The sequence below is a fragment of the Chiloscyllium plagiosum genome, unplaced genomic scaffold (assembly GCF_037043375.1).
Source record: "Chiloscyllium plagiosum isolate Xiang-an unplaced genomic scaffold, Cpla_swu_hap1 HiC_scaffold_5, whole genome shotgun sequence".
NCBI lineage: Eukaryota > Metazoa > Chordata > Chondrichthyes > Orectolobiformes > Hemiscylliidae > Chiloscyllium > Chiloscyllium plagiosum.
Window position 1 is genome coordinate 33,365,158 of NW_028270143.1, and position 19,110 is coordinate 33,384,267.

At 42.9% G+C, this 19,110-nt stretch overlaps 1 protein-coding gene across 1 annotated transcript in view; it reads left to right on the forward strand.

The window, feature by feature from the left end:
* macc1 (MET transcriptional regulator MACC1) overlaps positions 1-19,110 on the forward strand; it is a 67,907-nt gene that overhangs the window by 27,751 nt on the left and 21,046 nt on the right. The window contains exons 2-3 of the mRNA XM_043689784.2: positions 13,638-13,746; positions 14,156-16,218. Of these exons, the coding sequence (XP_043545719.1) occupies positions 13,650-13,746; positions 14,156-16,218 (2,160 nt within the window). The 5' untranslated portion in view covers positions 13,638-13,649. The remainder of the gene's footprint in view (positions 1-13,637; positions 13,747-14,155; positions 16,219-19,110) is intronic.

Consider the following 19,110-nt stretch of genomic DNA (forward strand, 5'->3'; position numbering starts at 1 on the left):
CTCAAGCTCTGAAGTTAATACACTGTAGACCACAATGTAGAATGTATAACAAACATAAACCATTCACCTTATTTGGAAAAGTGCTTTGAACTTTTCAAAAATAGTGTAGTGAGACAGCCATGTTTGTCTAATTTTAAAATCTGCAATAGCTTTCTGTGGATGGAAAGCTATCAAACTGTCTGCAAATATTCAAAACAGCCTAGGTACTTAGCAACAATAGCTTTTAATTAGAAGGTTCCAACAGTGAGGACGTCTTCCAGAATCATCTTCAAATTGAAGTTCACGGGAGAGCTAATCTTCTAACAACTTTACAGAAAAACCCTCTTAGTTGCAAAGAATCCTTTGCATTATAAGACCGATCCTCACTTCAGTTTTAAAGCATCAACTTCATTCAAGCAATCCAGCTAAGCAAATAGTCTGTAAACTAGAAACTGAGTTGACTCCTAATTTGTTCTAGTTTTGCTATGTATACCTGTAATCAATCTTTATGCAGGTAAGGATAACTGTGTAAGTCTTAAATTGGGACTAAATAGCCTTCTTTAAATTAAAATTCTCAAAAGCTAGCTACTCAAATTACTAGTCAGTACACACTGACAATACAAAAACTTCTTGCCTCTTCCATTTGAATTCTATGCTGAAGCACATACTGAACACTGTTGGACCATTCAGGAAACCACGTATTTACTCGTCTTTCTGTCTATAGTACTATCTTTTAGATAAGCTGTCACTATCATTCATCTTTTCTACTTCTAGATCCAGAAAGATTTTTGAATGTCTATTTTTTTACAATTCTTGCACCACCTTCATCAGCCATCACTTCCTCTTATTTCTTCAAAAAAAAAAGTTAACTTTTGTCAGATCCGATTTGTGGTCAGTAAATACTGCTGCCTGTTCCTTTTTTTTAAAATAGCCTACACTTCTCCATTTTAAAAGAAAGTCCAGGAAAACTCCTGGATAAAATGATATAACTAGTCACTTGAGCCATTCTCCCAGCTTTTCAACTAACAATGGGAGATTGAGAGATAATCTGTGGAAACTAACAAATGGTTTGATAGATTTTATAAATTCTGTGGGTAACTAGATCCTTTTTATAGAAACTGAATAACTGCCAGTTTTTTTCAAATGACTCCCACTATCCAATGTTTCTTGTTCAATGTGAAACATGCTAGTTTTGAAATAAGGGTTTAGTAGTGAGAACTGAAAATGTGTTGCTGGAAAGGCGCAGCAGGTCAGGCAGCATCCAGGGAACAGGAGAATCGACGTTTCGGGCATAAGCCCTTCTTCAGGAATGAGGAAAGTTTGTCCAGCAGGCTAAGATAAAAGATAGGGAGGAGGGACTTGGGGGAGGGGCGTTGGAAATGTGATAGGTGGAAAGAGGTCAAGGTGAGGGTGATAGGTCAGACTGGGGTGGGGGCGGAGAGGTCAGGAAGAAGATTGCAGGTTAGGAAGGCGGTGCTGAATTCGATGGATTTGACTGAGACAAGGTGGGGGGATGGGAAATGAGGAAACTGGTGAAATCCGAGTTCATCCCTTGTGGTTGGAGGGTTCCTAGGCAGAAGATGAGGCGCTCTTCCTCCAACCGTCGTGTTGTTGTGGTCTGGCGATGGAGGAGTCCAAAGACCTGCATATCCTTGGTGGAGTGGGAGGGGGAGTTGAAGTGTTGAGCCACAGGGTGGTTGGGTTGGTTGGTCCGGGTGTCCCAGAGGTGTTCTCTGAAACGCTCCGCAAGTAGCCGGCCTGTCTCCCCAATATAGAGGAGGCCACATCGGGTGCAGAGGATGCAATAGATGATGTGTGTGGAGGTGCAGGTGAATCTGTGGTGGATATGGAAGTTTCCTTTGGGGCCTTGGAGGGAGGTGAGGGGGGAGGTGTGGGCGCAAGTCTTGCACCTCCTGCGGTTGCAGGGGAAGGTGCCGGGAGTGGAGGTTGGGTTGGTGGGGGGTGTGGATCTGACGAGGGAGTCACGGAGGGAGTGGTCTTTACGGAATGCTGATAGGGGAGGGGAGGGAAATATATGTAAGGATGCTAGGAGAGAGGGTCATGTCATTTTGTGGCAAACACATCCAGTTAGACCCCCATCTACCACTCCCTGAGAAAAAGAGCAGGAAATGACATTACCAACCCAAAGATATAAATAGAAAGCAGGAATCATATACAGTGCTTCGCCTGAGGCCCACTGAAGATGTTCCCCTACTGTTGCCCTCTGTCTTCTGTTGCCAGCCAATTCTGTATCCAGTCAGCCAGATTTCCCTGTATCCCATGCTTCCTTACTTTCTGAATGACCCTACTATGTGAAACCATAACGAAAAACCATATAAACTACATCCACTGGTCTACCTTCAATGAGTTTTGTCACATCCTCAAATAATTCAGTAAGGCTTAAGGCATGATTTGCCCCTCTGAAAGTCATGCGGATTTATTTCTAATCAAATTTATGCTTTTCCAAATAATCATAAATCCTGTCTCTCCGAATCCTCTTCAATAATTTGCCCACCACTTTCATAAGGCTGACTGATCTGTAATTCCCAGGATTATCCCTATTCCCTTTCTTGAACAAGGGAATAACGTTTGCCAATCATCTGGTACTGCTCCAGTGAATAATGAGGATACAAAGATCATTGCCAAAGTCACAGCAATCTCTTCCTTCACTTTCCTGTTAACCTTGGGTATATCCTGTCTGGCCCAGGGGACTTATATATTCTCATGTTTTACAAAACTTCCAGCACATACTCCTCCTTTAACATCAACCTGTTTGAGCATATCAGCCTGTTTCACACTGTCCTCACAAATGACAAGGTCTCCCTCACTAGTGAATACTGAAACAATGTATTCATTAAGGACCTCCCCTACATCTTCCAACTCCAGTCATGAGTTTCTGATCAGCTCTACCCTCGCTCTGGCCATCCTCTTGATCCTCATCTAGAATGCCTAGGGGTTTTCCTTAATCCTAACCACCAAAGCTTTTTCATGGCCCCTTCTAGCTGTCCTAAGTCCATCCTTCATTTCCTTCCTGGCTACCATGTAACCCTCTAGAGCCCTCAACCATAATTAAGTTTCCTCCTTCCACTTGAGTAGAAGTTCCATATCTTGTTTTTTATCCAAGGTTCCTTTACCATCCCTTCCTTACCTGATTGGGACAAACCTATCCAGCACTCACAGCGAGTGCTCCATAAACAACCTCCACATTTCTGTTGTGCATTTCCCTGAGAATATCTGGTCCCAATTTATGCTCTTGCCTAATAGCATTTTAATGCCCCCTCCCTCAGTTAAATGCTATCCCATATTGTCTGCTCCAATCCTCTCATGAACATCGCTAGATCAGGGAGTTCTGATCACTATCACCGAAATGCTCTCCCACAGAGATCTGACACCTTGGAAGTAGGACAGATGGGTCTACACTTAAAAAAATATATATTTCTGGTTAGAAAGATGCGGTCATCAATAATCATCTTGCGTCTAAAAGCTTTTTCTTTTCAACGCTGAAGGTTTTTAATCAGTGCAGTTCTCTTCCTCTGGGAGCAGCGGAGGCAGGATCATTAATATTTGTAAAGCTGAGTTAGATTTTTAATTGGCAGGTGTTAAAGATTATAGTTTTTCTTTCCTAATCTCCAGAAGTGCGCTCGCACGCAAATGAATGTTTGGTGGTTTTTTTTCCATCACCAGGTCAACTGTAGTATTTTGTTCCATTTATGAGCCACTGCCAGTAAATCACCTGTTTCCAATTGAATTATTTTACTCACAACCTGTTCAGGGCAATGCAAGCTAAAGGTGAGGGGGATAAATCAAAATGGAGTTTGAAGAGGAGCTAGAGCACTCCATATTGGTGCCCACCTCTCTCTAAATGTAAGTAGATAGGTAAGTTGAGTTGAGGCAACAATTAGATCAAATGTGATTTCATCAAGTAGCAGAGCAAGCTTGAGGAATGGAATGGAGTCTTCCTATTCCTTATTCTGTCTAAATTTGTACAAACGAAATTTTAAGTTTTGGATATTGCAAGAGCAGAAAGCACCATAAAGTTGTTTGTTGGTTACAGGTAAAATAGTGCAAAGTAAATTACCTCCAGAATGATTGACTGGAAGTACAAGATGACAGTGCTAAAAGGTGGCATGACTTTATCATTTTTAACTTTCCAAGGTGGAGAACACAGACTGGTAAAATAGTTAGAACAGTTACTACTTAAGATTGGCAAGATAATACGTTGTGTAGCCCGCATTTAAAATATGTCACAGACGCTAAGTATAACACTTATGCAGCATGTGCCTCATGGTGGCCTGGTTAGCAAGGTTTGATCATATGGAATACAGGGAGAACTAGCCATTCAGATACAGAACTGCCTCGAAGGTAGAAGGCAGAGGGTGGTAGTGAATGGAGGCTTTTCAGACTGGATGCTTGTGACCAGCATTGTGCTGCAAGGATTAGTGCTGGGTCTGCTGCTTCTCATTTAAAATAATGATTTGGATGTGAACATACGAGGTATAGTTAATAAGTTTGCAGATGACACCAAAATTGGAGGTGCAGTAGACAACAAAGAAAGTTACCTAAGAGTACAATAGGATCTTGATCAGATAGGTCAAAGGACCCATAGTTGCAGTTGGAGTTTAATTTAGGTAAATGTGAGGCGCTGCATTTTGGAAAGGCAAATCTAGGCCAGATTTGTACACCTCAATGGTAAGGTTCTGGGGACTTTTGCTGAACAAAGAGACCTTGGAGTGTGGATTCATAGTTCCTTGAAAGTGGAGCTGCTGGTAGTTGGGATAGTGAAGAAAGCATTTGGTAGGCTTGCCTTTATTGATAATATTGAGTATAGGAGTTGGGAGATCATGTTGCAGCTGTACTGGACATTGGTTAGGCTACTATTGGAATACTATGTGCAATTCTGGTCTCCCTCCTATAGGAAGGATGTTGTGAAACTTGAAAGAGTTCAGAAAAGATTTACAAGGATGTTGTCGGAGTTGGAGTGTTTGAGCTTGAGAGAGAGGCTAATAGGCTGGGGCTATTTTCCCTAGAGTCTAGGAGGCTGAGAGGTGACCGTATACAGGTTTATACAATCATGAGGGGCATGGACAGAGTAAATAGACAAGGTATTTTCCCTGAGTTGTGGGAGTCCAGAACTAGAGGGCATAGATCTGTAGTGAGAGGGGAAAGATTTAAAAGGATGTAAGAGACAACTTTTTCACGCACAGGATGATGTGTGTACGGAATGAGCTGCCAGTGGAATTGGTTGAGGCTGGTACAATTATAACACTTAAAAGGCATCTGGATGAATATATGAATAGGAAGGGTTTAGAGAGCTATGGGCCAAATGCTTGCAAATGGGAACTAGATTAATTTAGGATATCTGGACAGCAACTAAACACAATGGGCTAAATTTTACTGGAAATTGGCTGTAAATGTTTGGCACATTTCAGGAAGGGTTTCGCTCTGAGATGCCTACTGAGTTTTCTTGCACTATCTTCCCAAACCCACCTCAGTATCTCTGCAGCACATCCCTAAGTCACCCTGTCTATTGTATTCTCTCACCCACTGTAAATAGAAATACTCGCCACTGCTGATCTCCAGCCATGCACCCGACCAAGTGCTCTCAGTACAGAATCGTCTTGCTTCGTGTGAATTGCCCTAGACAGGTCAGACAGAGAAAATTTGGCACCCCACTTTGCTAGAGATAAAACAAAACTGCAGATGCTGGAATCCAGGACCTGAAGGAGGGTTACACCCAAAACATGGACTTTTCCACCTCCCTATGCTGCCTAGCTTGTGTTCTTCCCACCTCCTGCTGGTCTGTCCCACTTTGCTGACTTGGACCTGGAGCTTGGGGTAGTGCAGAGGAGGGATGTCCACTTCCTTGGGGCTAGCAGAAGAGATCACACCCCTAGATACTGTGGGCCTGGTGTGAGTTTGCCTGAATTAATGCTGTTTTTCCTCCAGTCCAGTGTAGCACCCAGCAATGCAGGAAGAAGGTCAATGACTTTTCGCACTTAGCAAGGGTAACTGTCAGCCTCATCTTTGTTTCACACACTCTTATCCCTGCTTTTTGCATATACCTCCCACTAAGGCTCATGGTCTATCACTATCACTATATTACATGCAACCCTTTGCCCTCATTCTTACCCACCCAGTCACCCCCACATCTTTAATCCTGAATGGCATCAGTACTGCCTGTGCACTTAGTTGGGGGCCTTACCACCTTTTCACCCACTTTTAAACTCGCCTGCAACAGCTGTACCCAGCCACTTTCATCTCGCTCAATTCCTTCCTTTGTCTCACTCCAGGAGAAGATTGCAGCTCACAGTAGGGCAGAGAGAGTCCAGATAAGTGCAAGAGTGGTGCCCATGACATTTGGATTCTCGCCTTCTACAAGGAAAGGGTCCAGAATCTGGCCACCCCAAATGGCCAACTGACCATTCCCAAGCCTTTGAACTGATGTCAGAGGCTGCTCTTGACTAGGACCCCTCAATGAATAGTGACTCCCTTAACTTTGCTGAGGACTAATCCCCCCCCCCCCCCCCCCAAAAACTCTGAGACATGGCCATTTGGCTAAGGTACATGCAGTATGTTTGTTGCATATGCTACAGGTGTATGGTGAAAGTGTGAGGTTAATGTGGCATGATGATATATCGAGCTTAAAAATGTGTTGCTGGAAAAGTGCAGCAGGTCAGGCAGCATCAAAGGAACAGGAGAATCGACGTTGCGATCATAAGCCCTTCTTCAGGAATGCCTTCCTTGAAGAAGCTCTCCTCGCAAATCTTCTTGCAAGGATGCCTTCCTTGAAGAAGCTTTCCTCCTCCAGTTTCTTTGCCTGACCTGCTGCGCTTTTCCAGCAACACACTTTTAAGGTCTGATCTCCAGCATCTGCAGTCCTCACTTCCTCCATGATGATGTATAGTAACATGTTCACTGTGGCTGCTGACCACCATCTCCAACTATACAAGATTATCTTGACATGCCTTTTAACCTGGAAACCTAAGTATTGAGCCTTGAAGTACTGGCAAAGTAGGCAGTTAAAGACAAGACATGACCAGGAAAAACAGATGTGAGCATCAAAATGGGCACAAAGTGAATAGAATGGTGCCAGTTTCTGTAGTCGATGGTTGCATGTGGTCACTGCCATTTCCAGTGATGTTGATTGTTCAGTTGGAGGGCCAAAGGAACTGAAGTCACCAGGTTACTCCTCTGACCACCATTTAAGAACTGTTATTGTTTAGTTTCTATGTGGTGGTTGGGAGAAATAGAAACTGCATGTAAATGAAGTGACATTCATTAATGACGAGATGTCCCTGCACCTCCCCTCAAAATGGAGTCAAATTCAGAACAAGTTTGAGAAACACTTATCTACAAAGCATAAGTTAGGACTGTGATGGAATACTCCCCTCTTAGCTGGTTGGGTGCAACTCCAATGACATTCAAGAAACTTGACACCACCCAGGATAAAGCTCCTTGCTTGACTGGCACTCCATTCAGCACCTTCAACATTTACTTCGTCCACCACTGGTACACAGTGGTAGCAGTTTGTATCATTTACAAGATGTACAGGCAGTAATTCATCAAGACTCCCCTGACAGCTCCTTTCAAACCTGCAACGTCTACCAAGGGCAGCAGACATTTGGGAGTGCCATCACATTGAAGTTATATCATTGTTTCTTCACTGTTGTTGTCAAAATCCTGGAACTCCCCTTCCAACAGCACTGCATGCATTGGACTAGAGCCCCAGTCTTAAAAGGCAGCTCACCATCACTTTCTCCAGGGCAATTTGGAATGGTAAATAAATGGTAGCCCTGCCAGAAATATCCATGTCATAAAACATAACCTGGAGATTAATTCGGTGTTGTCTCTTAATGTGTTAGTTTTTGTGCGCTGAGTAAGTGCATTTCATGGGGCCTAGATGTCTCCTTGTAAAGCTCTTATACTCATTGTTCTGATTTTTCAGGTTAGTTCTCTAGTATGGTGCTGAGTCAAAGAACAGTTCTATCTGAACTGCCAGGTCCATTCAGTTCAACTGAGGCAAACTAGCATTTTCTTTTCACTTGTATGGCATGGACGATGCTGGTTGGTCAGCATTTATTGCCCATCCCTAGTTGCCCTTGAGAAGGTGATGGTAAGCTGCCTTTTTGAATCACTACCATCCATATACTGTAGGTAGACCAACAATGTGAAAGCGGAATACTGTGGATGGGAGGAAATCAGCTAAAATAGAAGTAAATTTAGTGAAATACTCGCCAGGCTGTGCCAAAACTGTGGAGATATAAACAGATCTAACATTTCAAGAACTGTTTTTCATCAGAAATGGACTATGCAAATCAGGACTGAGTTACTTCAGATTCAGTGCAGATTATCCGGCTTAGACGTCACAATGTATACCCTCTGCTTCCTGATTTGACTGCAAATGGGGTGATAGATTTGGGTTGCTTTTGCATTGCAAGAGATCTTTTTGGTTAATCTTGAAATGCATTCACCTTATGCTGGCATTGTTATATATCGTAACATTCTATTCACTTGTTAAAATTCTTATCTCCATAAATTGCCTTCAGTATCTTACAACCTAAACCAGTAATCCAAAATTTTAACCACCCAGTATGACTTCAACACTTCTGTCCAACCCATTGGACTATACCAGGGTTGGGAAGATGGGGAAGACAATGGCGTAGTGATAATGTAACAGGATTATTAATTCAGTGACCTGTTCTTTGGACACTTTGACCAGTTTATGTAGTAAGAACTCTAACTCAAGTGCTCTTGTTAGTGAGGTAGACGAAGGAAATAGAATTTGCAATTCAGCCTGTTTTCGCTAACAAAATATTCCTTGGTAAAAACATCAAGTCAGCATTTCCCAAATTCCAACAATATTTACTTTCTATCCATCTCTGAAGAAACAGCAATATTCATGAGTGTAGCTGGGTCAAAATTTTAGAATTCACGCACTTGTATCAGAAGAATCTGAGAATTTTGTCTCAGCAGGAGTGAAGAAATGGTGATAAAGGTCCAATTTACAGGTGATAGTGTTCATATGCATCTGCTACCCTTGTTCTACTAGGGGTTGAATTCATTGGTTTGGAAACTGCTGCCAAAAGAGCCCTGATGACTTACTGCAGTGTATCATGTAAATGACATACGCTCTCCTTCCTGATATGTATTAATGATCTAGGTCTTGGAGTCCACAAGTTTTACAATGTAAAAATTCAAAAAGGACAATTTGACAGAATTAGTTGTCAATAAAGTTCATCATGGAGAAATGAGTGTAATTTTTTTTGTAGGAAGAACATGGAGAAAGCATATATCATAAAGGGACAATTCTAAAGGGGATGCAGGAGCAAAGCTACCTGGGAGTTTGTATCCAGGACACTAAAGGTGGCAGGATAGATGGACAAATGAGTTTTTTTTTAAAATTGTACTGGTCTTTGTTAATAGTGGCTTCTGTGCCCAAGTGAAGGGAGAATGTGCTGAACCTATATAAGATTAGATTACATTCCCTACAGTGTGGAAACAGGCCCTTTGGCCCAACCAGTCCACACTGACCCTCCAAAGAGTAACCCACCCAGACCCACTTCCCTCTGACTAATGCACACTAACACTATGGGCAATTTAGCATGGCCAATTCACCTGACCTGCACATCTTTGGACTGTGGCAATAAACTGGAGCACCCGGAGGAAACCCACGCAGATGCTGGGAGAATGTGCAAACTGACGTTGCTTTCACCTGAGCTGGAATGTTGTGTATTGTTCTGAGTTCCACAATTTTGCATGTGATCATAGTGGGTTGAGTGCAGAAGCGGTTGATAAGAATCATTTTCAGGATTGTGAAACTTGACCTTTGAAGATAGGTTGAGAAGTTGGGCCTTTCTCTTTAGAGAAGGTTAGAAGGCAACTTGACAGAAATTTTCAAACTTAATGCAGCTGGACAGACTAGATGGGGTAAAATCTGTTCTTGCTTGTAAAAGAATTGAGAATGAGTGGACACAGATTTAAAGTAATATGCGAAAGGAGTGCATTCTTGTCAATGGTGGCTAGGCTTTAGGGAGTTGGGAGGTGAGTTAATCGCTGCAGAACTCTCAGCTTCTGATGTGTTCTTATTTCTTGGTATTTATATGGGTTGTGCAGTTCTGTTTCTGTTCAAAGTTAACTCCCATGTTGTTAAGTGGGGGATTTTGTGACAACAGTGTCATTAAATGTCCAGGGGTGATGGCTATATTCTCTCTGCTTGTTGGACATGGCCATTGTCTAGCATTTAGATGGCAACTAACATTCTCACCACACATCAGCCCAAGACAGAATGTTGTACTGGTTTTGCTGCATATGCACAACCTGCTTTAGTATCTGAGGAGTCCCGAATGGTGTCAAACACTGTGCAAATATTCCCATATCTGAATTTTGTGATGAGGGTAGGTTATTGATGAAGCAATTGAAAATTGTTGGACCTAGAACTCTATCCTGAGGAATTCCAGCAGCAATATTTTGGGATAACCACAATCATTTACCTTTTGTGCTAAGCATGACTCCAACTAGTGAAAACTTTTCTCCTGATTCTTATTGTTCACTTTTGTTAGGATTCTTTAATGCTGCACTCAGTCAAATGTTTTTGGTAGTTGAAAAATAACACACATCTGTGAAAGGTATCTTGAAAACTGCCATAGTATCTCTAATCTGGAAATGTCAGGTCTCCAAGACATCTAAGCTCTTCAGATAGGCAGAGGCTGGATCTTTTACTATGAGGATACCCAATAAAAATATATACTACTCTCCCACTGACTCTTTGAAAGTGTACAGCTGAAGTAACATGAGCAACAGCAGCATGGGTTCAATTCCTGAACTGGCTGAGGTTACCATGAAGGACACTCCTTCCCAACTGTGGGAGGATTGAACTGTCGAGAGAGGCTGAATAGGATGGGCCTGTTTTCCCTGGATCATTGGAGGCTTGAGGGTATCCTTAAGATATTTACAAAATTGTGAGGGGCTTTGAGAAGGTGAATAGACAAGGTTTTTTTTTCCCAGGGTGGGCGAGTCCAGAACTAGAGGGCATAGGTTTAGGGTGAGAGGTGAAAAATATAAAAGGGACCTAAGGGGCAACGTTTTCAGAGGGTGATGCGTGTATGGAATGAGTTGCCAGAGGAAGTGGTAGAGGCTAGTACAATTGCAACATTTTAAAAGGTAAAAACAATGACTGCAGATGCTGGAAACCAGATTCTGGATCAGCGGTGCTGGAAGAGCACAGCAATTCAGGCAGCATCCGACGAGCAGCAAAATCGACGTTTCGGGCAAAAGCACTTCATCAGGAATAAAGGCAGAGAGCCTGAAGCGTGGAGAAATAAGCTAGAGGGTGGGTGGGGGTGGGGAGAAAGTAGCATAGAGTACAATGGGTGAGTGGGGGAGGGGATGAAGGTGATAGGTCAGGGAGGAGAGGGTGGAGTGGATAGGTGGAAAAGGAGCTAGGCAGGTCGGACAAGTCAAGGGGACAGTGCGGGCTGGAAGTTTGAAACTAGGATGAGGTGGGGGAAGGGGAAATGAGGAAGCTGTTGAAGTCCACATTGATGCCCTGGGGTTGAAGTGTTCCGAGGCGGAAGATGAGGCGTTCTTCCTCCAGGCGTCTGGTGGTGAGGGAGCGGCGGTGAAGGAGGCCCAGGACCTCCATGTCCTCGGCAGAGTGGGAGGAGGAGTTGAAATGTTGGGCCATGGGGCGGTTTGATTGATTGGTGCGGGTGTCTCGGAGATGTTCCCTAAAGCGCACTGCTAGGAGGCGCCCAGTCTCCCCAATGTAGAGGAGACCGCATCGGGAGCAACGGATACAATAAATGATATTAGTGGATGTGCAGGTAAAACTTTGATGGATGTGGAAGGCTCCTTTTAGGGCCTTGGATAGAGGTGAGAGAGGAGGTGTGGGCACATGTTTTACAGTTCCTGCGGTGGCAGGGGAAAGTGCCAGGATGGGAGGGTGGGTCGTAGGGGGGCGTGGACCTGACCAGGTAGTCATGGAGGGAAGAGTCTTTGCGGAAGGTGGAAAGGGGTGGGGAGGGAAATATATCCCTGGTGGTGGGGTCTTTTTGGAGGTGGTGGAAATGTTGGCGGATGATTTGGTTTATGCGGAGGTTTGTAGGGTGGAAGGTGAGCACCGACCGACTTGACACTGACATTTTTTTACAAACCCACCGACTCCCACAGCTACCTGGATTACATCTCTTCCCACCCTATCTCTTGCAAAAATGCCATCCCGTGTTCCCAATTCCTCCGCCTCCGCCGTATCTGCTTCCAGGAGGACCAGTTCCACCATAGAACACACCAGATGGCCTCCTTCTTTAGAGACCGCAATTTCCCTTCCCACGTGGTTAAAGATGCCCTCCAACGCATCTCGTCCACATCCCGCACCTCCGCCCTCAGACCCCACCCCTCCAACCGTAACAAGGACAGAACGCCCCTGGTGCTCACCTTCCACCCTACAAACCTCCGCATAAACCAAATCATCCGCCGACATTTCCACCACCTCCAAAAAGACCCCACCACCAGGGATATATTTCCCTCCCACCCCTTTCCGCCTTCCGCAAAGACTCTTCCCTCCGTGACTACCTGGTCAGGTCCACGCCCTCCTACGACCCACCCTCCCATCCTGGCACTTTCCCCTGCCACCGCAGGAACTGTAAAACATGTGCCCACACCTCCTCTCTCACCTCTATCCAAGGCCCTAAAAGGAGCCTTCCACATCCATCAAAGTTTTACCTGCACATCCACTAATATCATTTATTGTATCCGTTGCTCCCGATGCGGTCTCCTCTACATTGGGGAGACTGGGCGCCTCTTAGCAGAGCGCTTTAGGGAACATCTCCGAGACACCCGCACCAATCAACCAAACCGCCCCGTGGCCCAACATTTCAACTCCCCCTCCCACTCTGCCGAGGACATGGAGGTCCTGGGCCTCCTTCACCGCCGCTCCCTCACCACCAGACGCCTGGAGGAAGAACGCCTCATCTTCCGCCTCGGAACACTTCAACCCCAGGACATCAATGTGGACTTCAACAGCTTCCTCATTTCCCCTTCCCCCACCTCATCCTAGTTTCAAACTTCCAGCCCGCACTGTCCCCTTGACCTGTCTGGACTTGTCCGACCTACCTAGCTCCTTTTCCACCTATCACCTTCATCTCCTCCCCCACTCACCTATTGTACTCTGCTACTTTCTCCCCACCCCCACCCTCCTCTAGCTTATCTCTCCACACTTCAGGCTCTACACATTTTAAAAGGTGTCTAAATGGGTATCTGAATAGGAAAGGTTTAGAGGTATATGGGCCAAACATAGGAAAATGGGAATAGTTTAGTTTGGGAAAACCTGGTCGGCATGATTAGAATTGGACTGAATGGTCCATTTCCATGCTGTATGACTCTGACTTCCAGCGAAGGGAAAGTGGGTGTAGCACATTAGAGTGAAAAGTAAAACCACTTGCATCGTCTCAAGCTGACAGTTTTTTGAAGCCAGTTTCTAAGTATAGATTAGAATCTGGCTATCCACTTGGAATGTAACTTAATAGCTAAAATGTTAATGCAAAAAATCAAATTTCTCCCTCTAATAAATAATTGCATGATATTTCAGGGTATTGATAATTGCCTTAGTATATATTGTTAATTTAAATAGTAAAGTTGCAAAATATCTTTATTTTTGACAGAACTGAAGCAAAATGGCTGTTCGTTCTCCTCGACATGCACGCAGCAGATCAGAAGGAACATTAATTGACCTGGATGAAAACCCATCAACAAATAATGCGTTTTCAAAAGGTATTGAAAATTCATATACTGCAAATAAACTGTACCTTCAGTTCTGGTTTATTTCAGGCTTTGTTTGTGGATATGTTCACCTTTTTTGGTTGACTCAGCACTTAACAGTGAAATTTGTGTGGTTTGCCTATTTTGCGCCCTCAAAAGTATAGCGGACTTGGAGTTGGAAAGCCTATGTCTAACTGGTTTCCACCTATGTTCACCACTATCATCCCCACCCTTACCACAAAGCTTGTGATCTATCTGCTAATGCCCACTTTTTGATCACCATCATTTCTACCTGTTCCTGTGCATTGAATACTCTTAAGTAGATTGTGCAAGCAGGTTGTACATTCCTATATCTTAAATTTTTTGCTTTTGTTCTTTCAGAATTTATTGACTAGTTTTTTATTTCTCTAATTTTCTATAGACAGCAGCTACCGAGACACTTCTAATGGGCTAGAGACCGATTTACTGAAAGATTGGCATGAGGTCGTCTTTGATCATCCTAGCCATACGGTTTCTCAGCAGACAAATCCATTTTGGAATGGTTTGTCGGGATCGAACCCATTTTTAGATGAGATTGCCAAAATAGGCGAGAAGAAGACACCAAGCCCAGAATCTGTGTTAACGGAGGACCCACTGCTGCTGTTTGAAGATCCAAGACCTGCTGAGTCTGGCTCTTCAGCTGATGAATTGGATATTGATCACCTAATCTATATTGGAAAACCTTTTGCAAAACAGCATGGAAGATGGAAAAGTGCTTCTGATATTTTGGACTTTTCAAACAAAGAAGAAGTTCCTCAGAATAATCGTCCAGTGAGTCAATTTATGGTTCCCAATTTGGAGTCATTTCAAAATGACAGAGAAGCCTACAAAATGGCATGGCTGAGCCATAGGCAACTAACCAGATCTTGTCTCGATTTGGATATGATAAGCCAAAACCCAGGTTGGGGGCAGACACAGGCTATTGAAATGCACATTGTTTGTAAAATTGACCATAAAGGAGGATCTCTTCAGCTGCCTGAATCAGATGTAAGTGTCCACGTACCTGAAGGTCATGTTTTGCCAGGTGAAATTCAGGAAGTGGCTATAAAGTCCTTGCTTGACCCACCTCAAGTACTTAATAATGATCTTTGCACAACTATTGGTCCATTACTGGAACTGAAACTGAGCCATTTAAAGACCCAAGATTTTATTTCTTTGGAAATGAAGGTGACAGCTGAAGTGAAAACTGATCCTATGAGTCAGGTTATGACTGAAATTGTGTGTCTTTGCAGTGATGCAAAGGAGGGCCCTTTTGAGAAGCTGCACGACATTTACATTTATAAAGATGTTATGCAGGTAAAGCTGAAAAAACTGAGTCCTTGTATGTATATTGTAGCAGCTGTTCAAGCTAAAAGCATTCAACCTCCTGCATCAACAGTATGGGACTATCTGAATAAAATGATTACTTTTGGAATTTACGGTCCCAAACACATTCATCCAGTTTTTACTGCCGTTTGTGTTATCTTTAGTCACAATCAAGTTCCACAAAATCTTACAGATGTTAACAAAAGCAATAAAAATTTACCACCGGTTGTTCTTCAACTTTGGGGAAAACATCAGTTTCAGTTAGATAGGCCAGAAGATTTTGAAATTTCAATCTTTCCCACTGACTCCCGGTACGAAGTACAAGAAGCTGATCAGAATGAAAAGGTTAAAAGAAGTTTGTTAAAACTAGGTAGAACAGTTCGGCAGCCGTTTAATTTGTCTATGTGCAAATCCGGAGAAATCAGTCCATTTCAGCTCGAAATTGAAGTAGCAGGAACCAGCCATAATGTAATAACAAAATTCAGTGTCCAGACACCCATGCCAGCACCCAAATCAAATGTGAGAAGGCGTTTCCAAAGATGGAAAGAACCTATAACAGCTGTTCCTTCAGATGAAACATCTCAGCCAGTTAATTATCCCTCATTTCGAGAGAAACCTGTAAATATTCTTAAATATGGAGTGGCTCTGAAAACTGTGCTGAGGCAGCCAAAGATTGAATACCTACTGGAATATTTTAAAGGCGACACAATAGCACTTCTCGGCATGGACAAAGTTAAAGCAATTGGCCAAACAAAGATCAAAGAGTGGTATGTCGGCTTCATACGAGGAAAGATTGGCCTTGTACACTGCAAAAACGTGAAGGTGATTTCGAAGGAACAGGTCATGGACTTCTCAGATGTAAAGATTACAACCAAGATACTCCTCCATCAACTTTTGATACCATTTAAGAAGTTGACTTATATGTATTCATCCATCCGTAAACTCATCACTGAGAATATTTCCAATTGGAAAGCATTTGCTGTAGTGCTTGGATACACTGACCTCTCACTGGATAAAATCTGCAGGAGACCTGCTGAAAGTGAATCAGAACGTGTTGCATGTATATTGGAGAAGCTGAAAGAAGACTGTCACAGTAGTGACAATAGGACAAAAAGAAAATTCCTTTATGATGTTGTTCAGGCAAGTAGACTTGACAAGGCTGTTAGTTTGATACTGCAATGTGGGGGTAGCTTACTGCATTACCACTGTTCATTCTTTTGATATAATGTTAAACTGATATCTGTCTGTTCATTTGATTCAGATTATGTATGTGGCAGGGAAATTTCCTGATTTCTTCATTTATCAAGATTAATTTTACCAAAAATAATTTATTTGGGACGACTGGAAAATGACAATTAAATTCACCTGTGTAACAGTGCCTGCAACCGCTGGGTTACGTATTAAGCAATACAAGAGATTACTATTCTATAGCAGTTTGCTTTTGTTTGATAGGAAGAACTGACACTTTGAGCCGAATTTTAGAGAACTACACTACTGACCACTTTTCAGACCCACTCAATTTTGATGCAAGCAGGAGAATTTTAGGGACAGGGTCTGTAAGGAAAGCTGGTACCCTGCTCTGGCCTAGGGTGTGAAGGGGTGAAGCGGAACACCCTTTCTACATCTGGGGACTCAGTATTTCTAGTCCTGGTTAGCAGTGGGACTAAGGAGCTGCTGGACAATCTGATTAGTCAGCTGATCTCTGGGGTGGAAGCCTGTTTGCAGCCCATTGCTGACAGCGGAACTGTCATGTTAATACTCTAATGATTCTCATGTCAGAACAAAAAAAACCCTACTCTCCACTTTTTTCTTTCTGTTTTTATGTAACTTCCTGTGAAGTGGAATAGGTTCAGAATAATATTGCTACTCAGAATTTTGGGCATCTGAGGTGATCAGCAAAATATCCGACTGTAAACTAACCAGCATAGGCCTCGCTTTATCACTATCATCAAGTTAGGGGAACAGCTGTGATTTAATAGTATTGGAGAACATACCTAAAAGTGGGACACCAAACCTGGTGATGCCACAATACAGAATTATATGTATGCTAAGCACCAATAGCCATGTGTTGTAGATAGAACTAAGTAGTCCCACAACCAATTGGTCAAAGTTTTTTGCCACTTCCAGTTATGAATGGTGATGGACAACTAATTGAAAGAGAAAGAGACTGTACAAACATCCCCATCCACAACAATGGTAGAGCCCAACTTATCAGTGCAAAAGGCAGGGCAGAAGCATTTTAGAACCATCTCCAGACAAAAGTGTCAAATAACTGATTGATTCATTTCTGCTTCCTAGGTTATTAGCCTAGTCTACAGCTAATTCCATTCAGTCTGTGTGAAGTTAAAATGAGATAAAATGTCTTGATCCAGCAAAGGCTGTCAGCAGTCTAACTGCACCACTGAAGACTTGTGTTCCAGTACTGCCCACACTTTTGGTCAAACTGTCCCTGTACAACTACAACATTGACATCTACTTGGCATTGTTCAAAATTGCCCATCTATGTACTGTCCATAAATCCAAATTAGTCAATTACACTCAAGTCACATTCCAAGTGATGGAAGGTTTCACAAAAAGTATTACCACAGCAGTAATGTGCTCATTACTGATCAGTTTGGGTTCCACTCAGGCCAGTCATTTCCAGATCTCATTTTGGCCTTGGTCTAGACATGGGTAAAAGTGCTGCATTACAAAGGTGAATTCAGATTGACTGCTATGACACTAAGGTAGTATTTGACTGGATGTGGTATAAAGGAGCCCTAGAAAAATTGAAGTCAAGGGAACTGGGAGAGCAGAATGGGGGAAACCATTGAGTGATGTCATACTGATCAGAAAGCAAGATGTTGTTTTTGAGAGCTAATTTCTGTCCCAGGACTCCACTGCAGAATTTTTTCAGGAAAATGTTCTCTACCCAACCATCTTTAGTTGCTTCACAATGATTTTCCTTTTCTCATAAGTGAAAAGTTAATAGCTGCAGCTGTGCATGCAATAACTAAGGTTAAAATCCAGCCTCAAGCTGATAAGTAGCAAATGAGTGCTTGGAGGTTAGGAGCAATGAGCATCTCTAAGAGAATCTAGCTATCTTATTGAATGTTCAATGGCATCACCATTTATGAATCCTTCACTGTCAGAATATTTAGGATTACCATTGACCATAAACTTAAAAGGACCAGCTAGATTAGTACTTTGGTTACAGGAGCAGGTTAGAGATTGACTAACACCATCTGACTTGCTAAAGCTTTCCAACATCTCTTAAGCACAAGGAAGGAGCATGCTAGCATGCTTTCAACTTACCTGGATGAGGCCACTCCAACAAAACAGTAATCTTGACACCATCCAGGGCAAAACAGCCTGCTTGATTGCTAGCTGTATTTAACATTCAATTCCTCCACGACTGGTGCATAATGGCAATAGTGTATACCTTCTGCAAGAAGCACTGCAGCAGTCCACCAAAGCTCCTTCAGTAGCACTTTCCAAATATGTGACTGTACCAACTAAAATGACAAGAGGCAGTAGATGTTTGACAGTACGGTGATGTCTTTGCACTGGGGCAGTTGAGAGAAGATTTGCAAGGTTGATTTTTGCTGTTTGAAGGGTTGCCTTATGATGGTTAGGCTTTTGTTTAATGGAGTTTAGAAAAGTGAGAGGTGGTCCTCTTGGTGGAGTTTGACAGTGTGGATACTGACAGGGTGATTTTCCTTGGCAATGAATTTAAGCCCCTTAGGGTGCAAGAACAGCAAAGAATTGGAAAAGCTAATGTAACATTATCACTCATTGCACTCATTGAATATGAAAGGTTATGCTTCATTTATGCAGGGCATTCAGGGAACCAAATCTGGAGAATGTAGAGTACTGGCTACCTTTTTATTTAAGGAAGGCTGTAAATGTACTGGAAGCAGTGCATGTTTTATCAGATGAGTACTTGAAATGGGTGGGTTGTCTAATAAAGAAAGATTAGTCAAACTAGGATTGTATCTATTATCACTTAGAGTAAGAAGCTGTTTGATTGAAACACAAGATCCCAAGGGGTCA